We start from the raw sequence: 22,830 nt of genomic DNA, 5'->3' as shown, positions 1-22,830 counted from the left end.
TAATTGAGCTGCCTAATCTGAATGTCTTCGTCCATATTCTTGGGGACAGTTTAGGAAAACCTTTCCCATAGGTAAGCCAAAAGCTCTCCAAAATCTAATCTAAGAAAGAAAAGAAGGAAAAGAACTGAAGTGGGATGTCCTTTGATGCAGGGGGAAGGGAAGGAGCAGCATATGCCTGTAACAGTAGGTGTGGAATAAAAAAGAATTGCTGATGGCCTAATTAAAACAGGTTTTGTTCAACCAACTGAACTAAAAAGAGCCCAAGGAAGTGAAGGAAAGACTGACCCACAGCTGAGTCTCATTGGAGAAGTATCTCTTGGCCATGTGTGTTTTACAGTTGCATTAAGACTGGAGTCAGAATTGAAGCAGAGAAGAAAGTGTTGGCAGTGATGGGCAACTGCAGTTGTAGGAGATGTATGAAACATGTGAGGAGCCAGATAAAGCTGTGTGCAGATGTTCCACCTCTGCTTGCACTGAGCAGAGCGGGTTGTGCTGTGGTCATTGTGCTGCAGAAATGCAGACTGTTGCAATAGGTGATTAAGCACACTCTTAACAGGCTGAAGTAAAGGTTGGTGCAGGCTCCAGAACGCCGGTGGGAAGCACGACGTCCCTCTCACCCACTCCATGCCTTCTGCAAATGTCACTTATCCCCAAACGCAGCAGTGGTGTCTTTCTGCTGACAGAAATGAAAGGTGAACAGTTGCTTTTCCTCCTCTGGATTACTCAGGGTTGTATTTTCCTGCCTGTTCTTCATGCAGGAGCTTCTTGGGGGCACAGGGTTGATTTTGGCTCTTGTCAGAGATGAGCAAATAATTCATTTTAGGAATAAGTAACTGAAGACTGCCCAGGAGAGGCCCCACTGAGTCTTCCCATGCTGGAAAAGAGCATTACTGTGTTGTATTCTTAGGGAAGAGTTCAAAGTGCTCCATTATTTATAGAATCAGACTGGTTTGTGTTGGAAGGGACCTTAAAGCTCCTCCAGCTCCAACCCCTGCCACAGGCAGGGACCCCTTCCACTGGAGCAGCTTTCTCCAAGCCCGTGTCCAACCTGGCCTTGAGCACTGCCAGGGATGGGGCAGCCACAGCTTCTCTGGGCACCCTGTGCTGTTTTTCTCTTGTCTCAGTCCCTCTCTTTGGTCAGAAATGGAGACTTTTGCCACACTGATGGTGGTAGGAAGGGTTGGATCCTCTTCAGGCTTTGCAGTAGTTTCTCCTGAAAGGATGACAGAAAACGAGGAGTTTAATATTGGGATTGCTCCGTTCGTTTTGTCAGTCCTCGTCCCTGCTCTGTTTTGTCATTCCTCTTCCCACGAGCCCATCTTACTCATATTTTGGAAGTGGAAGCAGAGTGATTCTGCCTTGAGTGGCAAAAATGCTGGAAGTACAATAATGCCTTTGCATCATTCCCTGGAGTATCGTCCCATCTGCTCCAGCTCTTAGTGATCATTTTGGTTATGTCAAGGGAAAGGGGAAGTTCAAAGTCTTGCTGTGACACCAGGGTCACATTCAGGGCTGCATGATGGACATAAAGAAGTGTGCTTTGAGGCATCAAGATGGAAATGCTTCACCTTCCATGTCCTTGCAAGGAAAATACTAAGGATATGGGAATGTTAAAAGCTTCTTAGGAGGGATTTCTGTGGATCAGCTCCCTAATTTTAAAGGTAACATTAACCCTCTTGCTGGGAACTGACCTGGCACAATCCCCTTTTTTCCCTTTCACTCATAAGCTTCTCCTGCCTCTGAGCTGAAGCCAAGGCAGCGGTTGCTGATGGACTTCCCACCAGTCATGGTGAGGAGCATGGGGACATGTACCAGATCCCAGTGCTCAGCAGTGGACTCCAGAGCTGGGGAAGTTTCTCTGCAGCTTTTCCTCTATCCCTTGTCTCAGGAGGGGTTTGTACCATAGCATGGAGTAGAGACACTTAAAAGGAAGGGGAGAACAAGAGCGGTTGTCTTTGCAGATCTGGCAAGCTCTCAAAAGTCATGAACAAAACTACTCACATTGCAACACCCATCTTGACACTTGCAAGTAAAACATAAGCATTTCTGGCAGAACTGCTTGGTTAGTCTTTTGGTTTAATATATATGCATGTGTTATGGAAATAAGTTTACAGGGTTGCTGAATGGATTTCAACGCCAAGTCAGGCGAGACTTGGCTCCTTCACTGTGATAGATGCAGCCCAGCATTCCAGGTGGGGTAGCCACAGAGAGCTGAACACAGAGTTTCTCGTAACTGTAAGACCATGTACTTCTGCTCATTGCTTGTAAACATACTGCCTGTTAGCATGGAACGATTGTAAGGTGGGACTGGGAGGAAAAAAGATGTGAATCTGAAGGATTTTAAAGCTAAGATCCCGTCCAAAGGCAGCTCCCGTGTCCCATCTTGCTTCTTCTGCCTTTTCACTGTTTAAGCTTTTACCATTAAAATACTTCTCAACTTCATTTCCACCTGGCTGTCCTTGCAGAGCCACCTTTCTTGCTCCAGATGATGCTGGGTGATGTATAACTTGGACTGATGCACTCAGCTGCAGCATCACTCTAGAATCACAGCATCATTTAGGTTGGAAAAGACCCTTAAGATTATCATGTCTAACCGTGGTGCCAAAGTTCACTACTAATCATGTACCTCAATGCCACATTTGCATGTCTTCTAAATACTTCCAGGGATGGTGACACAATCCTTCTTGTCCAGAGCTGATCCTTTAGCTCAGAGAAGTTAAATGAGAAGCTTTCCCACCAACCCTGCATTGAAAAACACTGATCCACAAATACGTGGCCTTTGCCTTTCAGCAAGGGGCACCAGCACCATTCAGAGGTACAATAGCCCAAGGTGAGATCAGTTCAGCTCTAAGGAAGAAGCCTAAACCGTGTCCTCTCTGCTTAGGGTCACCTTTTCCATTTTCCCTGAAGGTTTTGTCCTTTACTCACAGAGGATTTTTAATGGACTTGCTCTGCAATTTTAAATAACCCATTGAACAGCTACATTCTTTGGCTTTCTGGATGCTCTGTGGTTACTTGTGGTAGCAGCACTTAAACAAATGGGCTTGAAAGCCAGCTCTGCTGCACTAATGGGTTGTACCTTATGTAGAGCAGCTGGTGAGGAGCTGTACATCCATTGCATTAGTGCACTCAGCTGGTGCTGAGCACGGCTGGTGGCTTTGGATGCTCTTCTCCCCATCCTCCAAGCCATAGGCCAAAGAGGCATTATGGTTGCTACAGGCATAGTTAAAAACAAGAGGGAGTACCTTATAGAGGTGGGGGATTCATCACTTTGAGCCTTGATGCCCTGCGACACTAATGAGTTTCAGAGGGCATTTACTGGCACACTCCACTATGTAAAAGTAATGAACATTCCCAATAAACTGGGTCACCACATCCATGCACGGTCATGTGCAATGGATAAAATACAGCAGTGCTGATTTTCATTTCCATTATTACAGCCTGGCAAATGGCAGAGAAATCATTATGCTGAATTCATTCGAAGCTATTTTGTATGGGTCAAAAAGAAAAGAGGGATTTTATTAGGTACAGAAATAGGGTTAAAATACGACATAGAAGCAGTGGAGGAACTGGGGTGTTGCTGCGAGCTCGGATCTGTGTGGTTGGTCCTTTGGAGAGGTGGTTTGCAGAATGGCCTTCTTGCACAATACAGTGAAGAAGGCTGAGACAAATAGGGTCATGGAATGGTTTGTGTTAAAGGGACCTTAAAGCTCATCCAGCTCCAGCCCCTGCCATGGGCAGCGGCACCTTTCACCAGAGCAGCTTGCTCCAAGCCCCTGTGTTCAACCTGGCCTTGAACACTGCCAGGGATGAGGCAGCCAAAGCTTCCCTGGGCACCCTGTGCCAGCCCTCAGCACCCTCACAGGGAAGGGCTTCTTCCTTATCTCCAGCCTGAACTTGCCCTGTTTCAGTCTGAACCCATCACCCCATGTCCTATCGCTCCAGTCCCTGATGAAGAGTCCCTCCCCAGCATCCTTGTAGCCCCCTTCAGACACTGGAAGCTGCTCTGAGGTCTCCACACAACTTCTCTTCTCCAGGCTGAACAGCCCCAGCCTTCTCAGCCTGTCTTTGTATGGGAGGTGCTCCAGGCCCTTAAATGACACCAGAGGTGGGATGTCAAAGGGATGATATTCACAAATAGTGCCAGAGACCTGCTTAAAATGGGCCTGTCCTATTAAGTAAAAATAACTTATTTCCCTTGAGCCACCTTCAGCCCTTTTTCTCCTTCGATGTTCTCCAGCCTTTCTCATACTGTTGTCGTCTCCTGCTCCTCCTGACATGTCATTTTCTTCTCCCCCCATCGCAGTTAAGTCTCTCCTCTCCCTCTGTATTTTATAGGTGATGCACAGTCTCTTTTGTACTTCATTTTTTCTCCTCTCTGTGCTTACTTCGGCCTCTTTCTCCTGCTGTGTTCACATAGGTCTTCCCCTTCTCATCCGCTGGCGTTTTACATTATCCTTGGAATAGCATCTTCCTTTCTCATCCAGCAGCTGTTTTCCTAGGTCCTGACTTGTATAAAGGAATCTCCCTTTTTTTCTGATGTCATGGAATTCTTCCATGTCTGCTCAGCTGAGCCCAAGCCAGGGGAAATCAGTAGCTTGGCCTTGGAGATGTGGAGCACAGTATGCATGGTGTGGGGAGGAGAGGTGCAGGAAGGAATGTGAAGCATCCGTATGTCAGGATGGGACATGAGGGCTGCATCCAAGGAAGCTGTGAACCCCAATGGAAGGACAGCAGAAAGCGTGGTGGGAAGTTGAAGGTTACATGAGGCTGGATGAAGGGAGAAATGGGAAGAGGTTGTGGCCTCTTGAGTAGAATAGAATGGCTGGTGTTGGAAGGGTTGGAAGAAGAGTTCCTGAAGATCTGCTGGATTTAACACCTAAGGGGACTATGAATGTCTGTCATAATTGTGCTTTAGCAATTCAGAAGCTGAAGTTTGTGTCATTTCTGAGGAAATGAGTTTTGGTGCTCCTTGACGTGCTGCAGGGGAGAATGGGGCTGTGCTGAACAGTGGCCGTGGTCTCTTAGAGGCATTGCACTACCTTCACCACGTCTGGTGTTTCTCAAGCTCTAGAACACATCATTAATGGTTAGAATAAACTGGCTACCAGAAAGCTCCTGATAAACAGAATGTGGTGTGTAGCCAGCGGGAGGAGGTAACCACTGCAAGTAAAACATGCCCCATACGAGAGAGAATTGTTTTGAAGCTCCCTTTCAAGCAAGAAAGGAAGCTGTCCAAGTTTGTGACTTCTTGGCATTTGATGTTTCATATAAACAACATAATGCCTTGCTTGCTCAGTGCGGAGTCACTTGACTTGTTGAAACTGCATTCTCAGCCCTTGGAAAGATGACATAAACAGATCTCTCGAACACTTCCCTCAATCTGGGTGTTACTTTTCCCATCCTTGTCACTTCTGCATTAGGGTCACCGGGGGGTGTTGTGTATTTCCTGTTTGCAACCCAGTGATTGAGGCTTAATGAAATGTTAGAGCAAAGACTGTAAAATGATTGAACAAACCTGATGGCTGGAATGGAGCCTAAAGGTTTTGCAGGTCCAGTTCACTGTTCATAGTGTTTAGTGGTATGTGATGACAAAGTTCAAACCGAAAGGAGAAAAACGATGCCTTGAATTGTATTGGGCAACAGTGAATGTTTCCTGGTCCCACCATGCAGCCATGTCCATCCCATTGGAAGAACGCGCTGGTCCCTGGTAACAGAGTTCCTAGGTAAAATGAAATGTTTAATTCAAGGGGTTTGTTGATGGTGAGAGAGGGTTGGGATTTTTTCAAGCAGTTTTTGAAAGCAGAGCAGTTGGATTTATGGAAAAGTCAGCTTTTACGGAGAGCAGAATTTTTCAGTGTGAAGTTATTTAGTATATAAATATATAAAGTGAAATAACTGGGAAAAGGCCTTCTTCAGAGCATTAGTGGCTGGGTCCTAAAGTTGTCCACATAATACAGGGGAGAAAGAACAGGGTTTGAACTTGTTTGGGGATGGGCCCCATCAACGTGAACCTATTGGTTGTCCTGAGGTCTCTTCCATTCACTTTGCACTTTAAGCCTGGCTTCAACCCCAAGGGACAGGGAAGTGCTTTGAAACCTTGGAAAGTTTTACAGGATGAATTTTACCAGTGCTAGGCCAAGGGGAATGGCTTGAACCTGCCCGAGGGGAGACTGAGCTGAGCTCTGAGGCAGAAGCTCTTCCCTGTGAGGGTGCTGAGGCGCTGGCACAGGGTGCCCAGAGAAGCTGTGGCTGCCCCATCCCTGGCAGTGCTCAAGGCCAGGTTGGACACAGGGGCTTGGTGCAAGCTGCTCCAGTGGAAGGTGGAAGATTCTCTGGTGACAAAAGTGTTTCCCACCCAGCTCTCTTGGTGAGGAGCTCAATTCCTAGCACCAGGCTGAGCTCACAGCACTGGCTTTTGGCAGCTTCTCTTTGATTTGAAGGTGGAGAAAATGTCATGGGGAATAAATAACATCAAGATGAATTTTGGTGCAGTCACATTTCTGATGTTCTCAAAATGCCTTTCCCAGATCTTCATTGCTTTACATCCACCTGTTGAGCTTCGCATTTAACCTGCAGTTTAAGGCTTACTTAATAGATCAGTAAATCCAGCACAAGGATCAAGAGTGGACATGAAGGGGCTTAAATTAGCTGAGGTGTAACTGGTGTATGTCCCAGTATCCAGCAGTGACCATTCCCTTCACTGTGAGGGAGCAAGAGCTCTGCTTGCAGCAATGAGGTTGTGAATGCTCCATCCCTGGCAGTGTTCAAGGCCAGGTTGGACGAGGCCTTGGGTAATATGGTTTAGAGCGAGGTGTCCCTGCCCATGGCAGGGGGGTTGGAACTTGATGATCTTAAGGTCCTTTCCAACCCTAACTATTCTATGATTCTGTGTGGTTTCTGTACCTGATATCAAGGGATGGCCACTTAGGAACTTTGTGCTATAGACTCCACACGTTATAATCCCCAAATAAATAGGGTTGTTGAAAAGAAATAACTAACTTCATTATTGCTCTACCCACTGCTGTTCTCTAAGGGAATAAATTACATTTTAACTGGCTGGTAGGAAAAAATCTGATAGGAATTTGAAGGTATCCATTGAAGCTTAAGCCATATGTATTAGGGCTTGGTAACTGAAATAAAACCCTACCTCTATCAGCACTCTGTGCATCACACTTCATTGTGAGTGTGAAAGGAAATTACTGCCTTAGACCACATTGGTAATTTCATATATTATTAGTTAAAAGCCAGCACTGAGCCAGCAGTGTGTGAGAACCCCACAGCCTGATGACTTCCTTTCTTGGTACCATGCTTCGCAGTCACAGAGCTCAGAGGCTGGATGCATCACCCTGTCTGCTGTGAACCAAGGGCTGCTTATTGCAGGTGGAAAGCCAGAGAGCCCTAATCACTGAACACAGCATGGGGCACATCCCATCTGAGTGCACACGGCATCCAGAGAAGCCACAGCAGTCTCATGTGTGCAGTGTCCTTGGCTGTATGGTGTTCCCAGGTTCAGAAATGTGGTTTGTGCAAAGTTCTGTGGCATTCTGTGCTCCAGGGCAGTGGTGCTCTTCATGGAATCGAAGAGTGGTTTGGGTGGGAAGGGATCTTAAAGCTCCTCCAGCTCCAACCCCTGCCACAGGCAGGGACCCCTTCCACTGGAGCAGCTTGCTCCAAACCCCTGTGTCCAACCTGGCCTTGAGCACTGCCAGGGATGGGGCAGCCACAGCTTCTCTGGGCACCCTGTGCCAGCGCCTCAGCACCCTCACAGGGAAGAGCTTCTGCCTAAGAGCTCAGCTCAGTCTCCCCTCGGGCAGGTTCAAGCCATTCCCCTTGGCCTGTCCCTACAGGCCCTTGTCCCAAGCCCCTCTCCAGCTTTCCTGCAGCCCCTTTAGGCACTGGAGCTGCTCTAAGGTCTCCCCTTCAGGAGCCTTCTCTTCTCCAGGCTGCCCCAGCCCAGCTCTCTCAGCCTGGCTCCAGAGCAGAGCTGCTCCAGCCCTCGCAGCAGCTCCATGGCTTCTGAAGGTGTTTGGTACAAAACTGCTCCCTCCTGCCTTGCCGGGACAGTTTTGGATGCTGTCAGTGATGTTTGGAAAGAAAACCCAGTGTAGGGGAGCAGGAAAAGGCTGTTTGACCTGGCAGACACTCACAGGTCTGTGAGGGCAGTGCTGTGTGAGGGACAGGAGGAGCTGGAGCAGCCTGAACAGAGCACTGCAAGCAGAGAGAGATCTCTGAGGGTATCTATTAATATTGCAAACAGGAACAGGACAGTTGGCAGATCGGACTGAGAACATACCACTGTTCTTTAGTAAGTGGGCAGAGTTTAGTTGATGCAGAGTTTGAGGAGCTGGAAAGTCAGGTGACTTGGGAAAAGAGGAAGTTTTCCCTTGTTTTTCCCTGTTAAATTGATTTTCTGAGTGAGGGCTCAGAGTGGCTCACGAATGTGCAGTAACTCTGATGCTCCCCCCTTCATGGGGATCTGTCCTTTGCAGATGCTGCAGTGATGTCAGGTCCTCAGTGGGTGCTCTCTGCCTGCTCCTACAGAGCTTGACATTTGCAAACAGCAAATAATAAATAAGTTCAAGGAAACAATCACAAGTTATTACTGACAGTGAGCACTTAACCAGAGCTTGGAGCACAGTCCTAGCGCTCCCTGCTCGCTGTGGGCTCCGGCTGTGTCACTGTCTGTCACTGTCTGTCTCTGTGAGCAGCTACAGCTTCATTCCATTTATTCCTCCAGCGGCAGGTCCAGTCATTTCTCAGATCAGTGCCTGGTTTTCCCAGCTGATTCGCCTGGATTCATGTCACAGGGAGTTAGCACTCACTTCTCTTAAAGACCTCACCTGCCACAATGCATCAGGCTCAGCAAATCGAGACCGCTGCTTTGACCACCCTGCCCTGATGAAGATGTGGGTTTTGTTCTTTCTCTCTTCGCCAGGTCGTTGCCTATCACTACTGCCAGGCTGACAATGCCTACACCTGCCTGGTGCCAGAGTTTGTGCACAACGTGGCCGCGCTGCTCTGCCGCTCGCCCCAGTTCGTCGCCTACAGGGAGCAGCTCCTGCGAGAGCCCCACCTGCAGAGCATGCTCAGCCTGAGGTCCTGTGTGCAGGACCCCATGGCCTCCTTCCGCAGGGGAGTCCTGGAGCCCTTGGAGAACCTGCACAAAGGTATTGTAATCATGGAGAGAATCACGGAATGGTTTGGGTTGAAGGGAACTTAAAGCTCCTCCAGCTCCAACCCCTGCCACGGGCAGGGACCCCTTCCACTGGAGCAGCTTGCTCCAAGCCCCTGTGTCCAACCTGGCCTTGAGCACTGCCAGGGATGGGGCAGCCACAGCTTCTCTGGGCACCCTGTGCCAGCGCCTCAGCACCCTCACAGGGAAGAGCTTCTGCCTAAGAGCTCAGCTCAGTCTCCCCTCGGGCAGGTTCAAGCCATTCCCCTTGGTCTGTCCCTACAGGCCCTTGTCCCAAGCCCCTCTCCAGGTTTCCTGCAGCCCCTTTAGGCACTGGAGCTGCACTAAGGACCCCCCTTCAGGAGCCTGCTCTTCTCCAGGCTGACCCAGCCCATGACATTCCATGCACTTTCCCTGAGCTCCCGCACACCTTATTTTTTTGGCTTTTTTGGGAAGTGAAGGATTAATGCTTGTGTGTCACATCCCAAGAGCTCCAGGGAAGAGCTGGGTTCTGCAGGAGGTGGGAAACCATGTGTGTTTGGAAGCAAGGGGTTAACCACCCTTCCCCTGATGCAACAGGGAATGGTTGGACTTGATGATCGTAAAGGTCTTTCCCAACCTGGTTGATTCTATGATTCCCTGCCATTATTTAGTGGGCTTTTGAGAATTTGAAGCTTTCACCATACGTGGTGATAGCATGAAAGTCTGTAAATCCCCTGGGTAAGCTTCTAGGGAGATTTGTAACAAGCCTTTTCCTGATTACAGGCTTCGGAGCTTTTTCTAGTGCAGCATTGGCTTTGTCTCCTTTTCCTTCTTTTCTCTGCAAGACACAACTAATTCCTTGTGACAATGGCTAGATTTCTTTGCTCGTTGCCATGAAAACTGTCAGAGCACTGCAGAGTTCAGGACTCTGTTGTCCTGCAAAACCATGGTTATCCAAACACCATGCTGCAGGTTGGCTGCAGTAATAGCTCAGACAATTTGTTGTTACCACCCTCCGTATCACAGTGTAGGAGCCAACGTGAAATGGATGCACCTTCCACCAGATTCAAAGCCCTGTTGCTCAAATCAGCTCTTCAAAACACAGCATCCAAACTCTTGAGAAGCAGCAGCTGGGTCCAACGCGCGTGATTCCACCAGGCACAAAGCAACCGTGGAGCCAGCACAGTTGATTTTCCTGGCATGGAGAAATGTCACTGTAGGAGTAGTGTGGCTACTCTTCCCTACCGACACTCCTGGCAAAAATAAGAAGATACATTTAGGAACCACTGTTCTAAAGGAAAAGAGTTCCTGGTTATTACAGTAAATCCTTAGGAGGTATTTCAGCTTGTGAATCAGAGCATCTTGCGGCAAGGGGTTGGAATTAAATGGTCCCTTCCATCCCAAAAACGTTCTCTGATGCATGTTATTCTGGTCTTAAATTTTGGAGGGTGGAGAAAAGCCTTTTTCTTCTTCCCCTCTTGTGCTCTGCACTGAATACAGCCCCAGTGGAGCCAGTGATCAGGACTCCCACCTTCCAGCCCTGCTGACGGAAAGTACTGGCAAGCTAATCTGCACCCAGTGTTATGTACCAAAAAAAACAGTGTCTGGAAATTGGCTTTAAAACATCTCACATTCAAGACTCTGTAAATATATCAACAGGTCTTTTACAAGGTGCTGCTGAAGCTTTAGTGCTACTGGGACAAAATTATTGTGTAGCTGTTTATGGTGAATGTGACTGAGAAAGTCAGATTCGTGTTTCTCAAAGATAATACATATGTAGGAGACCAAAGTTTGATTCTTCCCCTACTCCCTGCTTTCTCCTCTCTCCTTCAGGCTTTATGAGAAACATGAGATGTGGGTATAAAACTCAAGCACCATATTCACCCCAAGCTTTCAGAGGGTCATAAAGTGTACCAAATAACCTTACTGAGAAGTTAACGGAAATCTGTGGTCATTTTCATGCGAAATACATGTTTTTCATAGGGGTATGAACAGTGCCTTAGGAAATAAATGCAGCTGGGTAATGTCAGGCAAGGACAAGATGCTCAGCAGTACTAAACACAAGGTGTTTATGTGTTTCTGTTCTTCCTGGAACACCACAGAGATGCTCCTGTCATCAGTGAACATCTTGTGCTTATAGAGAATTTCCTGATGCAGTTTAAAGAGCCCACCTGCTATTGGGAGTACTGAGCTTTTTGATAGCAAGGTTTAGTCATGGTACTTCACAAAGAAGAGCAAGCTTTATATAGCTCAGCATCTGTAGTACCATGTTAACAGCATATGTCAACAGTGGACTCAGATGTCCTGTTTCCCACCCATTTTTATTAGGGAAGATCTCCTTTGAGAAGATACCACTTGAGCTTAAGATGCAAGTCCAGAAGAATCTTTCTGTTAGTTACAGCTGAGCAGGAGCTGTGCTCAGCATCTGGTGTAGAAACACTGACTTCACTGTCTACATCAGTGTTCACCAGCAGCAAAATAACCCTGGTGAAGAAACGTGCTTTTTGTGGGATCTTTTTTGTTCCCCTCAACTCATTTATAAAAGAGGCTTTGTAAAAGGTACGGGCATGGGACCAAAGCGCTTTACAGGCCTGGAAGTCAGAGTCATTTTGAACAGAGGATGTAACCTCCAAACTGTTGCCTGCCTGACCCCCACAGGCAGAGTGATGGTTTACTCTCCTCAGATAATGGCTTGGCCTGTGAATCAGCCTTGCTTTTGCTTCACGATGCTTGCAAAGACCTTCATCCATCAAGAAGTCAGCGCCCAGAGTGCAGATGCCAAGACTGGAAGGATCTGGAGGTGCTGAGGGGGTGAACTTCTTGGTGCAGCTTCATTCAGCAGTTGCAGAAATGAAGCCACACTGACATCAGGGGGAGAGTTTAATATTGAAACTATAGAGAACCACAAGCAGTGTGTTTAGTAAAACTTCTCCACAAGATACTGATTCACATCAAGTAACATTGGACTTCGTGGAGGAGGTAATGTTTAAAAATGGTTAGCTGTTCTACCTGAGGGTCATCAGTTGTGCGTGTTGAATTGAAACTGTATGTGTCGCCTGCCTCTGTGTCATGTATCATAAAAAGGAGCTGCTAATGTGCCTTTCTCCTTTAGCAGTACCTGATGGTGCTTTAAACCCCTGTAGTGACTTTGCAGTACATTGTAGTTGCATGTCTTGCCTTTCAAATAAAGGCTTTTTCTCTTTCTCACAGAGAGGAAGATCCCTGATGAAGATTTCATTATATTAATTGATGGTTTAAATGAGGCTGAATTTCACAAGCCAGATTATGGAGACACCATAGTATCATTCCTGAGCAAGATGATTGGGAAATTCCCTTCCTGGCTGAAGCTGGTAGTGACAGTCAGGACAAGTCTACAGGTATGTTGAGACCAAGAATTGATAAGCTGTGTCATTGTCATGGTGGGCTTTGATAAAGATTTTAGTGGATATCTGGATTTGCTTAGACCCTTAGTTCAGGTTATCCTTTTGGGTTTTTTTTGTACTTGGACTTACATTCGTGTCCCCAGACTCACAGCTTTGAGTGGATCTAATCCAGCATTGCATATTCATGTCAGTAAATGTGCATCAGCAACGAGTTTAGATCATTTGAGCGAGACAGCTCAAGTACCAACAGGCTACTTCCCAAGAATAATAGGAAAGTAGGGCCTAATGTCTGTCAGTGTTGCTTGAGAACACCCTCTCCTCCATGTGGAAGGGCAAAATAATCCCTATCTTCATACCCCTTCTATGTGACCCAGTGTGAGGCTCTGATTGTTTCAGTCTGGAGGAGTCAGTGTCAGGTCAAGACATAATTTAGCTCAGATACGACTACCTTGAGCTGGTGCTGAAGCTCTGAATGTTCTTGGGGGATAAGGTTGTCCTGGAGTATTAGTGTTTTAACTTGCAGCTGGGCAGGTTTTTACCTTCAGCCTGTCCTTAGCTACTCACCACCATCCTCTGGGCAGAAGGATTGAGTTGACCTTAGCTTGTTAGCACAGCTGCTCCTATGACCGGAGCAAGCTTGGAATCATAATATCCCAGACTGATTTGTGTTGAAGGGACCTTAAAGCTCCTCCAGCTCCAACCCCTGCCACAGGCAGGGACCCTTCCACTGGAGCAGCTTGCTCCAAGCCCCTGTGTCCAACCTGGCCTTGAGCACTGCCAGGGATGGGGCAGCCACAGCTTCTCTGGGCACCCTGTGCCAGCGCCTCAGCACCCTCACAGGGAAGAGCTTCTGCCTAAGAGCTCAGCTCAGTCTCCCCTCGGGCAGGTTCAAGCCATTGCCCTTGTTCTGTCCCTACAGGCCCTTGTCCCAATCCCCCTCCAGGTTTCCTGCAGCCCCTTTAGGCACTGGAGCTGCTCTAAGGTCTCCCCTTCAGGAGCCTTCTCTTCTCCAGGCTGCCCCAGCCCAGCTCTCTCAGCCTGGCTCCACTGTGCACAAACACAGTGACCCAGTTCAGGCAGATCTGCACTTTCAGCTCTTTCACAGCAGAGCTGGTTGATTTGCAGCATCACTTGCGGGAGCATTCACACTGAGTGTCAGAGCCAGGAGCCCAGAGGAGATGGATGTCAGAAGGATGGGACACACATTTGGATTCCAGCTCAGAGCTGCTCTTCAGCTGGCCCAGCTGCTCCAGGCAGGAGGGATTGTCTGCAGCTCCATAGTTCTCATATTTTCATTATTAGCCCTTTTTTTTCAGCAGCATAGAGCTGTGGAGTTCGTTTTTACCGAGCTCCATTAAGCACCTTCACTGAGATTGACTAATATTTACTGAGATCCACAGGTTGATTTACTGTGGTCCTCCTGGCAGGGCACTGAGTGCTGGTTCCATCAAAGCAGGCAGCTGCTGCGCGCTGCCTTGGTAACAAGGAACAGCATCTGTTCCCCAAGACACCAGAAGAGCACAGGCTGCTGTGCTGGAGTTCTTTGGTTTTGCTCATTAATGGAGTAGATTAAACATCATTTGGAAGAAATCTTCTATTAAGTGTAGGTAAACTGCATCCCTATGACTTGAATCCCTCCTTTAATTTGGGTTTTTTCAGCCCTGTGGTGTTCACTGTGAGCCTCAGGTTTGCACTGTGCTCACCCTCTTCATTTTCTTGGGAAGCTGATGGCTTCTCCTGAATCTGCCTGGTCCAGCTCCACTGTGCCATTCCTCCTCTCTGGGCAGTGACTGAAAGCCCAGGATGCAAGAATTCCTTTGGAAGGGCCTTTGATGATCTTCGGTTTATGTTGTATAAGCATCGTCACTGAGTTCAGCAGAATCCCTGGCCACACTATGTTGCAGCAGATAGATGTATTTATTTGACACTGGAAAATACCTCACACTGGTCATCTGGTTGTCCTTTCGCTCTGCCATGACAGCAAAAGGGATGCCACGTTGATAGCTGGTGGGAATGGGGTAGGAATAACAAGGGCACTGCTTGGGGTGAATTTGCCAACCATGGTTGCAGTGTTTAGGAGCAGTGTCCTTCATTTTTATTCCAGTCATGTTTCACACACAACCTACTTGATTATAGATGAGATTGTGAGGTCCTGAGGGCACAAACTGCCACCTTGTGTGCCTGCCCTGATGGAAGAGGTCTTAAAGGAGTCTCAAAGGTGCTATTGTAAGAAGAATTACATTTACTTAATGAATAATAAACACTGCCAGCATGAGTACCCTTTTCTTTTGTCCTTTCTTTGTAGGAAATAATTAAGCTGTTGCCCTTCCACAGAATATTTTTGGATAGACTGGAAGAGAATGAAGCTATAGACCAGGACCTGCAGGCATATATCCTTCATCGGATACACAGCAGCTCGGAGATCCAGAACAACATCTCGCTCAACGGCAAAATGGACAACACGACGTTTGGCAAACTCAGTTCTCACCTCAAGACCTTGAGCCAAGGATCCTACCTGTACCTAAAACTCACTTTTGATCTCATCGAGAAAGGATACCTAGTACTAAAAAGCTCCAGCTACAAAGTAGTGCCAGTGTCTCTGTCAGAAGTTTACCTATTACAGTGCAATATGAAGTTCCCAACGCAGTCTTCCTTTGATCGGGTTATGCCTCTCTTGAATGTGGCAGTGGCATCTCTGCATCCATTAACAGATGAACATATTTTTCAGGCCATTAATGCAGGTAACATTGAGGGCACTTTGGAGTGGGATGACTTTCAGCAGAGGATGGAGAACCTTTCTATGTTTCTTATCAAACGTAGAGATATGACGCGAATGTTTGTTCATCCCTCTTTCCGCGAATGGCTTATTTGGAGAGAAGAAGGTGAAAAGACCAAGTTTCTTTGTGATCCTAGGTAAGCAAATGCTCTGAGAAATCAAGAGCTTACAAATGTGTTCATCTCATACTGTTATCTGTATCATGGATGGGGTTACCTGACTTTGGTCTGCAGATCTCTGCCTCTGTACTAGTCACCTTAGGTCTCTGTTCATGGAAAGAAATCAGCACTCCCTGGGCACACAGCAGGCCCCAAGTTGACTATCTCCCATATGGGCATCACCAGGGATGCCTTGTGTTCCAGCAGAGCACTCCTGGAGAAGGGGAATCATCCTCCCTTTCTTCAAAGATGCCAAAACCATGTGAAATAGAGGATAAGAAGGTGAAAGATGAGTGGTGTGGCTGCGTCTTTTGCAAATGTCATTTTGAAAACAAAATCAGGGACAGAATCAGGCTGAAGCAGTTTTGGGCTGTGTAAATGCATTTGTAGTCTTCATGATAGCAACTGAATGTTGGTTTAGCTCACAGGGAGCAGAATTTAATCATGGTTAGATTTATGTTCTCTAAACCCAATGATCACTATTAACAGCGTTATCTTTGTTTCGGCTGAAGAGTGGGAACAGGCACTGATTGCTGTTCCAGTGGTTTATCCCCACAAGCTTTGCTCCATTTTGGCTGCCTATTTCTTCAAATGTGGTGATAAGCATCAGGGAGACGCTCAGATTCAAGGCTGTGCCACTGCTTATAGCAGACCTTATGGTCAGTCTGAAGGGAGGCTGATGGTATCTGCTGGAACCAAAAAGCAACCTGGCTATTAGCTGTTAGCAATGCCAGGGTAATTTACTACTATAGGTTTTGTGGTAAACAGGCTGCAGGAGAATAATACTGTATAGCTCCTCCCCACGGGCATCTTCTCTGGCTTAATAGGTTGTACACAATAGTCCCATCAAGCAAACCCTTTGTAAACCATCTCACAGCAGCAGGTGCCTTTATATCAATCCATGTTGGTTCTTTACTATCCTTCCTCAGAGCCATTAAGTGTTTGTCACTGTCTGATGTTTTTTCACCCTGTTTGCAATGCCTGGAGGTGTCAACTTGCTCCCTCCCAGTTGTTCCCACCCTGCACTACTGCTTTTGGCTGGCCCCTGTGGTTTTGGCTGCCCCGGCCTTTCCACACACGGCTTCCCAATCCTTGGATCATCTCTGTGGACCCTCGCAGCCTGTCTGTGTCTTTTAGTAGAGAGGGGACAAAACTGAACTTCACTACTAGGAGAACAGAATTAAGGTGCAGGATGCTTACTGGTGGGTAAGGCACTTGGCATAGGTTGGGTGCTGCATGTGGTAGCAGTGCATACAGCTGGGTAATGCGGGGTTTTGCTTCTGTGAGTCCAGAAATCCTCCTCTTCATCCTCACAGTGATGGGGGAGGATGTTCTTTGAATGCCAGATTGGGAATGAAACTCAAACGTGCTGCATTGTAGGTGTTTTTGCACTGAAACGAAGCATGCAATACATGTGATTTTAGCATGAAGGCACAAATCAGCCTGTACTCCCTCAACCAGTCACCAGCAGGGTATCTCTGTTCAGGTTTGGTGCTGCCTTTCAAGAGCATCACAAACACGTCTCTCAGCCCTCAAGACCATTCAGGAGCCTTTCAGATACCACTTTTCATCCCATATGTGCCATTTCCCATGATAAATTAATGATGACTTTAATGTGCACAAGGAACACTCCTGCTCTTTGCAGGTAGGGAATCCCTGCAGAGCTAACTTCTCTCAGCTCCTTACCCCCTGGTGATAAAGAAGTTACAGTGAGTGTAATGGGCTGCCACTGCCTTGAGTATGAGTCCATATGTACTGGAGGACTAATAAATATCTCTAATGTATAATGGACACTAATTGCATTATACTCTGATGGTAGATAATGAAACAGGATCCATTTCAATGATTAATAGAGAGGACCCCCTGAGATTCAGCAATTGCACTTCTCCAGCTCCTGTCCAGCTCTCAGGAAAGAGCTAAATGAGATGTTGAGCTCAGAGCATGGTAAACCCTTGGCAATGATTAAGATAAGTGATGATCTTTCAGTCTGGTTCTTCTAACAGAAGCACAGCTTGCCACTGACAGAGCTCGTAGGAGTAGCCTATGAAAATCTGCCTGCGTCTGGTCTGTTCCCAGCCAGCTGGAATTCCTTCTTGGGAATTGAGAAGACAGGGAAGCTGCCTGGGAACTTGCAGAAACACACTGGTCATGGGAAGCTTTTTGACCTTGCCGTGTCACTGTGTGAAGAGTCAGGTGGCTGAGGTTTTCCCCCCAGAGAAGAGCTTTGAAGTGGAATGTGGTTTTATGAAGCTGCTTTTAATTGACTTACCCAACAGAGTGTCCAGGTGTGGGGATGTTATGAAGGGAATTGGGATAATGGGCCTTGCATCCATGGCACTGCAGCTGGGGTTATCTTTCGTGTTTCATCAGGGAGAGTTCTTGTGTCCTCCTAGGAAGGAGGGTAGATCTCCATCCTCAGGGGTTTTGGGTTGGCCTGCTGAGATGCTAACCCTCTTCTTTGAATGCTCATTGTGTGTTTGCTGTGCAAAGCAAATACCAAGTGGCATCGAAAGGGAACACTATTGTAGAATCCTAGAATCAGCCAGGCTGGAAAAGCCCTTTAAGCTCACCCAGTCCAACCCTTACCCCAGCACTGCCAAGGCCACCACTGCCCCATGGCACTGAGGCCTCGTCTCCACGCTGTGTGAACACTTGCAGGGACGGTGCCTGCAGCCCTGCCCTGGGCAGCCTGTTCCAATGCCTGAGCACCCTCTGGGGCAGGAATTGTTCCTCAGCTCCATCTAAACCTGCCCTGGTGCAGCTTGAGGCTGGTTCCTCTTGTCCCATCCCTTGTTCCTTGGGAGCAGAGCCCAGCCCCTCCTGGCTCCATCCTCCTGTCAGGCACTTGTAGGCAGCCATCAGGTCCCCCCCTGAGCCTTCTCTGCTCCAGACTGAACCCCCCAGGTCCCTCAGCCCTTCCCCATCACACTTGGGCTCCAGGCCCTGCACCAGCTCCATTCCCTTCTCTGGCCCCGCTCCAGCCCCTCCATGTCTCTCCTGTAGTGAGGGGCCCAGAGCTGAGCACAGGATTCAAGGTGCGGCCTCACCAGTGCCCAGTGCAGGGGCACAATCCCTGCCCTGGCCCTGCTGCCGCACTGGTGCTGGTACAGGCCAGGATGCTGAACTAATGATAATTGTATGTTCAGGCTTACACTTGTATTTCTGAACCTGAACCCTCTGGTAATCTGTGCTGGTTTCTGCCTGGACTTTATCAGGAACTTCCATGCAATTATTTTCCATGGGTTCACAATGCTAGTGAAGTGTTCTGTCCCTGTGCTGCTGATGACTGTGAGAGAGACAGAAGTGATTTGCCCTGGCAAGGCAGTAAGAGACCTGTAGTCAGATATGGACCCCAGAAGTGAAATCACTCTATCCGGATTTAAGTATCAACAGCTGAGTTACTTGTCTAGACTTGCTTTATAGTCAGAGCAGAGAAATAAGAATGATTCATTTCATCATGAGCTAAAAGGCTAAAATAGGTCAGATGAAGAGTGTCTGGGAAGCATTTCCTCCTGTTGACTTATGAAGGGAGCTTGGGGTGATGGGCTCACCAGGAGATGTGTCCAGTATTGACAAATGAAGCTGGAAGAGATGGATCTCTCCAGGCTGCTCTTCTAACCAAGGCACAGGGGTTTGAGGTTTGCTTTTGTGTGCAAAAATCAAACTGTTCTGCAACAAAGGCTCTTTTCTGCTTTGGCCTCCTTGCCGTAGCACAGATGGTTGGTTAACTTCACTTACCCTGTGATTTACCATGGGATGGTGTCGTGGTTTAAGCCCAGCCAACATGCTGATCCCCGTCACAATCAGCAGGCAGGTCCCAAGGATACCCAAAACCTTAAGATCTCTCAAGCAATGCTGCTGTACTTGTCACTGGGGACAGCAGTTCATACTTTGCCTTCCACAAGAAGACAAGAGCAGTGAAGACAGGAGTCACTGGCGTGATGATGGAGGAGTCTCCTGGTAGAGAACTTTGGAGGAATACCCTGCTGAACTCAGGGAGAATGAACTGCATGGAGATGCCAAAGTGTTCTTATGGATACTACAGATGTGGTGTTATTCTGAAGCCCCACATACCTGTGGCCAGGTTTCCAGTAAAGCCAAATGCTTGGCTATGGGGAAAGCCCAGCAGGCATTTGACATCTCTCAAAATTGGGGTGTTGATGCCTTGTTCTCTGGGCTGATGTGGCTCTGAAACCCCAGCTTGGAAATACTGCAGGAGGAATCAATACTCTGCAATAAATATCCACTGCATCAGGCAGCTCGTGCTCATTGACCTTATTAGAGGTACCTCATAACCAGGGCTATGACAAAAAGAATCATCAGGGAGAAGCATGGGTGGTTCTGTCATTGTGGGGAGGGCATCTCCTCATCTCTTCCCTTCTCCTCTGCCCCATCCCTGGCAGTGCTCAAGGACAGATTGGATGGGGCTTGGAGCAAGCTGCTTTAGTATGAGGTGTCCCTGCCCGTGGCAGAGGGTTGGAACTGAATGAACTTAAGGTCCTTTTCAACCCAAACCATTCCATGATTCTACATCCACAAACCAAATCTGTCCCCGAACTCCCACTAAAGGCACCCTGCATGGATTAGCATGGAGCAGCAATCCACACAGCTCCAGTCCAACATGCCAAGTTGCCATGGTTTCCAGCAGAGCTGGCTTGTAGGCATTTTGCAGTTCCCTTTTTCTCTCAGGAGGCATGCTGCAAGTGGAGACTTTTCCTACACAAAATTAATGGGTTTATCTATTCCCCAACAAAATGGAGAGTTTTCATGGAATGCATAATCTGATGGACAACTAACAGTCCCCAATTGAAAGATAAGTCATTTAGAAAGCTCGTAGGAAAAGAAGTCGGTGGAAATGGTACTTACATAAATGCAGGGATACTACAAACAGCTTTAAACAGGGGGTGGGTTCTTATGCTATGCATCAGCTGCTTAGAAATTACCTATCCATAGCTCACCTGGTCATTACAGTGCATGGCTTAGTTGACTTCCTTCCTCTTTTCTGGTATAAGATTCTGAAAAGCCTTACTGTTAGCTGAAATAATTGAATCACAGAATCATATATTCCAGGTTGGAAGAGACCACAAGGATTATGTGGTCATCTGGGCAAAGCATGACCTAGACTAATGTTCACCAAAACCCATGTATTAAGTGCTTTCTCCACATTCACGTGGGGTGGATTTTACTCAGCAAAGCAAAGGTGCTCTTTGAACTCAAGGTGAGGCAAAATAATGGGGTTAGGATTTATTTGAAGCCCTCATATACTTTGGCAGAGAATTCAAACTGATGCTGTGCCCACCAGCACCTCGTGGGGATGGGGATGTCAATGGGTGCCTCTTGAGGTTCAGCAGGGAACGGAGCACAGCTGCTTCCAGTGTGATTTAGCATTGCTTTACTGTTGGAATTCCTTCTTTCCATATGTTTTTCATGGCTCCAGAGTGACAGCCTTTGACTTTGCATGTGTTGTAGCTCATGCTGGGCTTTTCTGAGAGCCCCCAGGTCGAGGTCTGTGCCAGCACTTGATGCATCAGCAGCACCATGAGGGATATGTTGTGATTTGTTCTTTTGCCCTCTCCAGCTGTGGGCTGGGTGCTACGTGTCACCAGAATACATGAGGTCAGGTTTTCCCCTTGCCCCTGCTGCTGTCCAGTCATCTGCAACGTGTGCAAGGCCTGTGTTGAGTTGGTGTAATTAATTCTGGTGTTTGAAGATCATTTCCACGGCTCTAATGCTGGCACAAGGTAAAGTGGTGGCGTAGCTGTGATTTGCAGCAGGGCTTTATTGCTACCCATAGCGTAAGAGTGACAGTTCAATGTTTCTTGCTCTTTTAATTGACTCCTCAAGCTGCTCATAGCAGGTGCCATATTTTTGCATCACAAAGATGAATCCATCATCATGTCCTCCAGTTGATTGGAGGGGCAAGCACAATCTGTTCACCAAGTGGTACCTGAGGGAGTGCTGACTCTGAGAATACAACTTCCAGGCTTCCCATCTGACTTCCTCAACAACGGTTTCTCATTCCATGACTTGTACCCTAAGAGTACATTCTGAAAAGTAACATGGGCAATAGCTCAGCAAAATGAAAGCAGGAAACTTACTGTGTCGTAGAATCACAGACTGACTTGGGTTCAAAGGGATCTTACTGCTTAACGCAGTTCCAGCTCCCTGCCATAGGCAGGGACACCTCCCACTACACCAGGTTGCACCAAGCCCTGTCCAGCCTGGCCTTGGACAAGTGTCTGTTGCCTGCATCTTAGATGTTAACTCTAATCTCATGCAGAAACACAGGGCTAAAACTGAACTACTGAAGCCACTGGTGGCAAGTTGGGTGGCTGTAAGGGGACTTCTCTGAGCATCAGAAGCCAATGCTAGTGTCATACGGGGTTCAGGACTGGGTGCATGCAAAAGAGAAGGAAGCTTGGACTCACTCGCATGGTACATTGCCTTAGCTGCAGGTTTCTTCTCTGAGATGTGGGCAGGGCTGCAGCTGCAGCGTTACTTGGAAGAGAAGCAGCGAAGAGACAGACTATAAATCACGACAGATGAGATGGAGAGCAGATGTGATCGCTACCACCATAAAGGACATCAGTAGAGCAGCTTGTTTTAACTGGCTCATTAGACATGCAGCGTAAGCATTTGGATGCAGAGGGGTGTTTTGAATATATTTAGTGTCTCAAGTTGCTGTCCTCATAAAATCTTTCTCTTCTGGACTGTAAACTTGTGCGTGCTGTTCCATTCCCATATCTACATGGAGAGGAATAGTCACAGAATAATCTGTTCTGTGGCACTGAGAAGAGAGAAACGGAGTTAATCAGAGGCAGTATCAGTGCTGACCAAAGAAAGAAATGTTGCTGAATTTCTCCTGGCTATTTCATTCCTTGCATCTGTAAGACCCACTTCTGGCACAAGGCCATCCCCCAGTGGCTCAGGAGTAGCCCTGACTTTGTTGCATCTTATTTCTTCCATGGTCATTTACTCCCGGTCAGAGCATCAGTAAAGCACTTCCAACTCACATTCCCCATTCTTCTCTTAACCCCATATATCTTGAGTCATGTCAGGTTGAATGAGAACAGAAAGCCTATCACTGTTGCTCTGTTGAGATCTTGTCTGTATGTTAACTGTGTAGTCACTGGAGAGCTCACTGAAAGGTGTTAGTTTTGGCCATCCAACATCAAATACACCAGCAGTCTTTTCACACTGCTCTTGGACAGCACTGCTTTTCTCTGAATATAAAGTAGTCTGCTCCTGGCAACCAGCAGCCTCCTGCACTGAACAGAGACAAGGGAATTGCATCTGTACTCTCTGGATCTGGCTTTTGAACTCTCATTAAGTCAGGGGCTGTAAGCATTTGGAAAT

General features: G+C 47.5%; 1 protein-coding gene across 4 annotated transcripts in view; it reads left to right on the top strand.

Moving 5' to 3' along the window:
* The window catches only part of TANC2 (tetratricopeptide repeat, ankyrin repeat and coiled-coil containing 2), a 139,566-nt gene that overhangs the window by 81,587 nt on the left and 35,149 nt on the right, over nt 1–22,830 (top strand). For all 4 annotated transcript variants that reach the window (XM_061367916.1, XM_061367914.1, XM_061367918.1 and 1 more), the window contains 3 exons: nt 8,939–9,170; nt 12,368–12,534; nt 14,846–15,453. In XM_061367916.1, coding sequence (XP_061223900.1) covers nt 8,939–9,170; nt 12,368–12,534; nt 14,846–15,453 — 1,007 coding nt within the window. The remainder of the gene's footprint in view (nt 1–8,938; nt 9,171–12,367; nt 12,535–14,845; nt 15,454–22,830) is intronic.

The sequence above is a fragment of the Neopsephotus bourkii genome, unplaced genomic scaffold (genome assembly GCF_033783945.1).
Source record: "Neopsephotus bourkii isolate Nb327-2 ecotype Australia unplaced genomic scaffold, CSIRO-AGI_Nbou_v1 NB_1400, whole genome shotgun sequence".
NCBI classification, from domain to species: Eukaryota; Metazoa; Chordata; class Aves; order Psittaciformes; family Psittacidae; genus Neopsephotus; species Neopsephotus bourkii.
The sequence above is the reverse complement of the archived record's forward strand: the minus strand, read 5'-3'. Positions and strand labels throughout refer to the sequence as shown.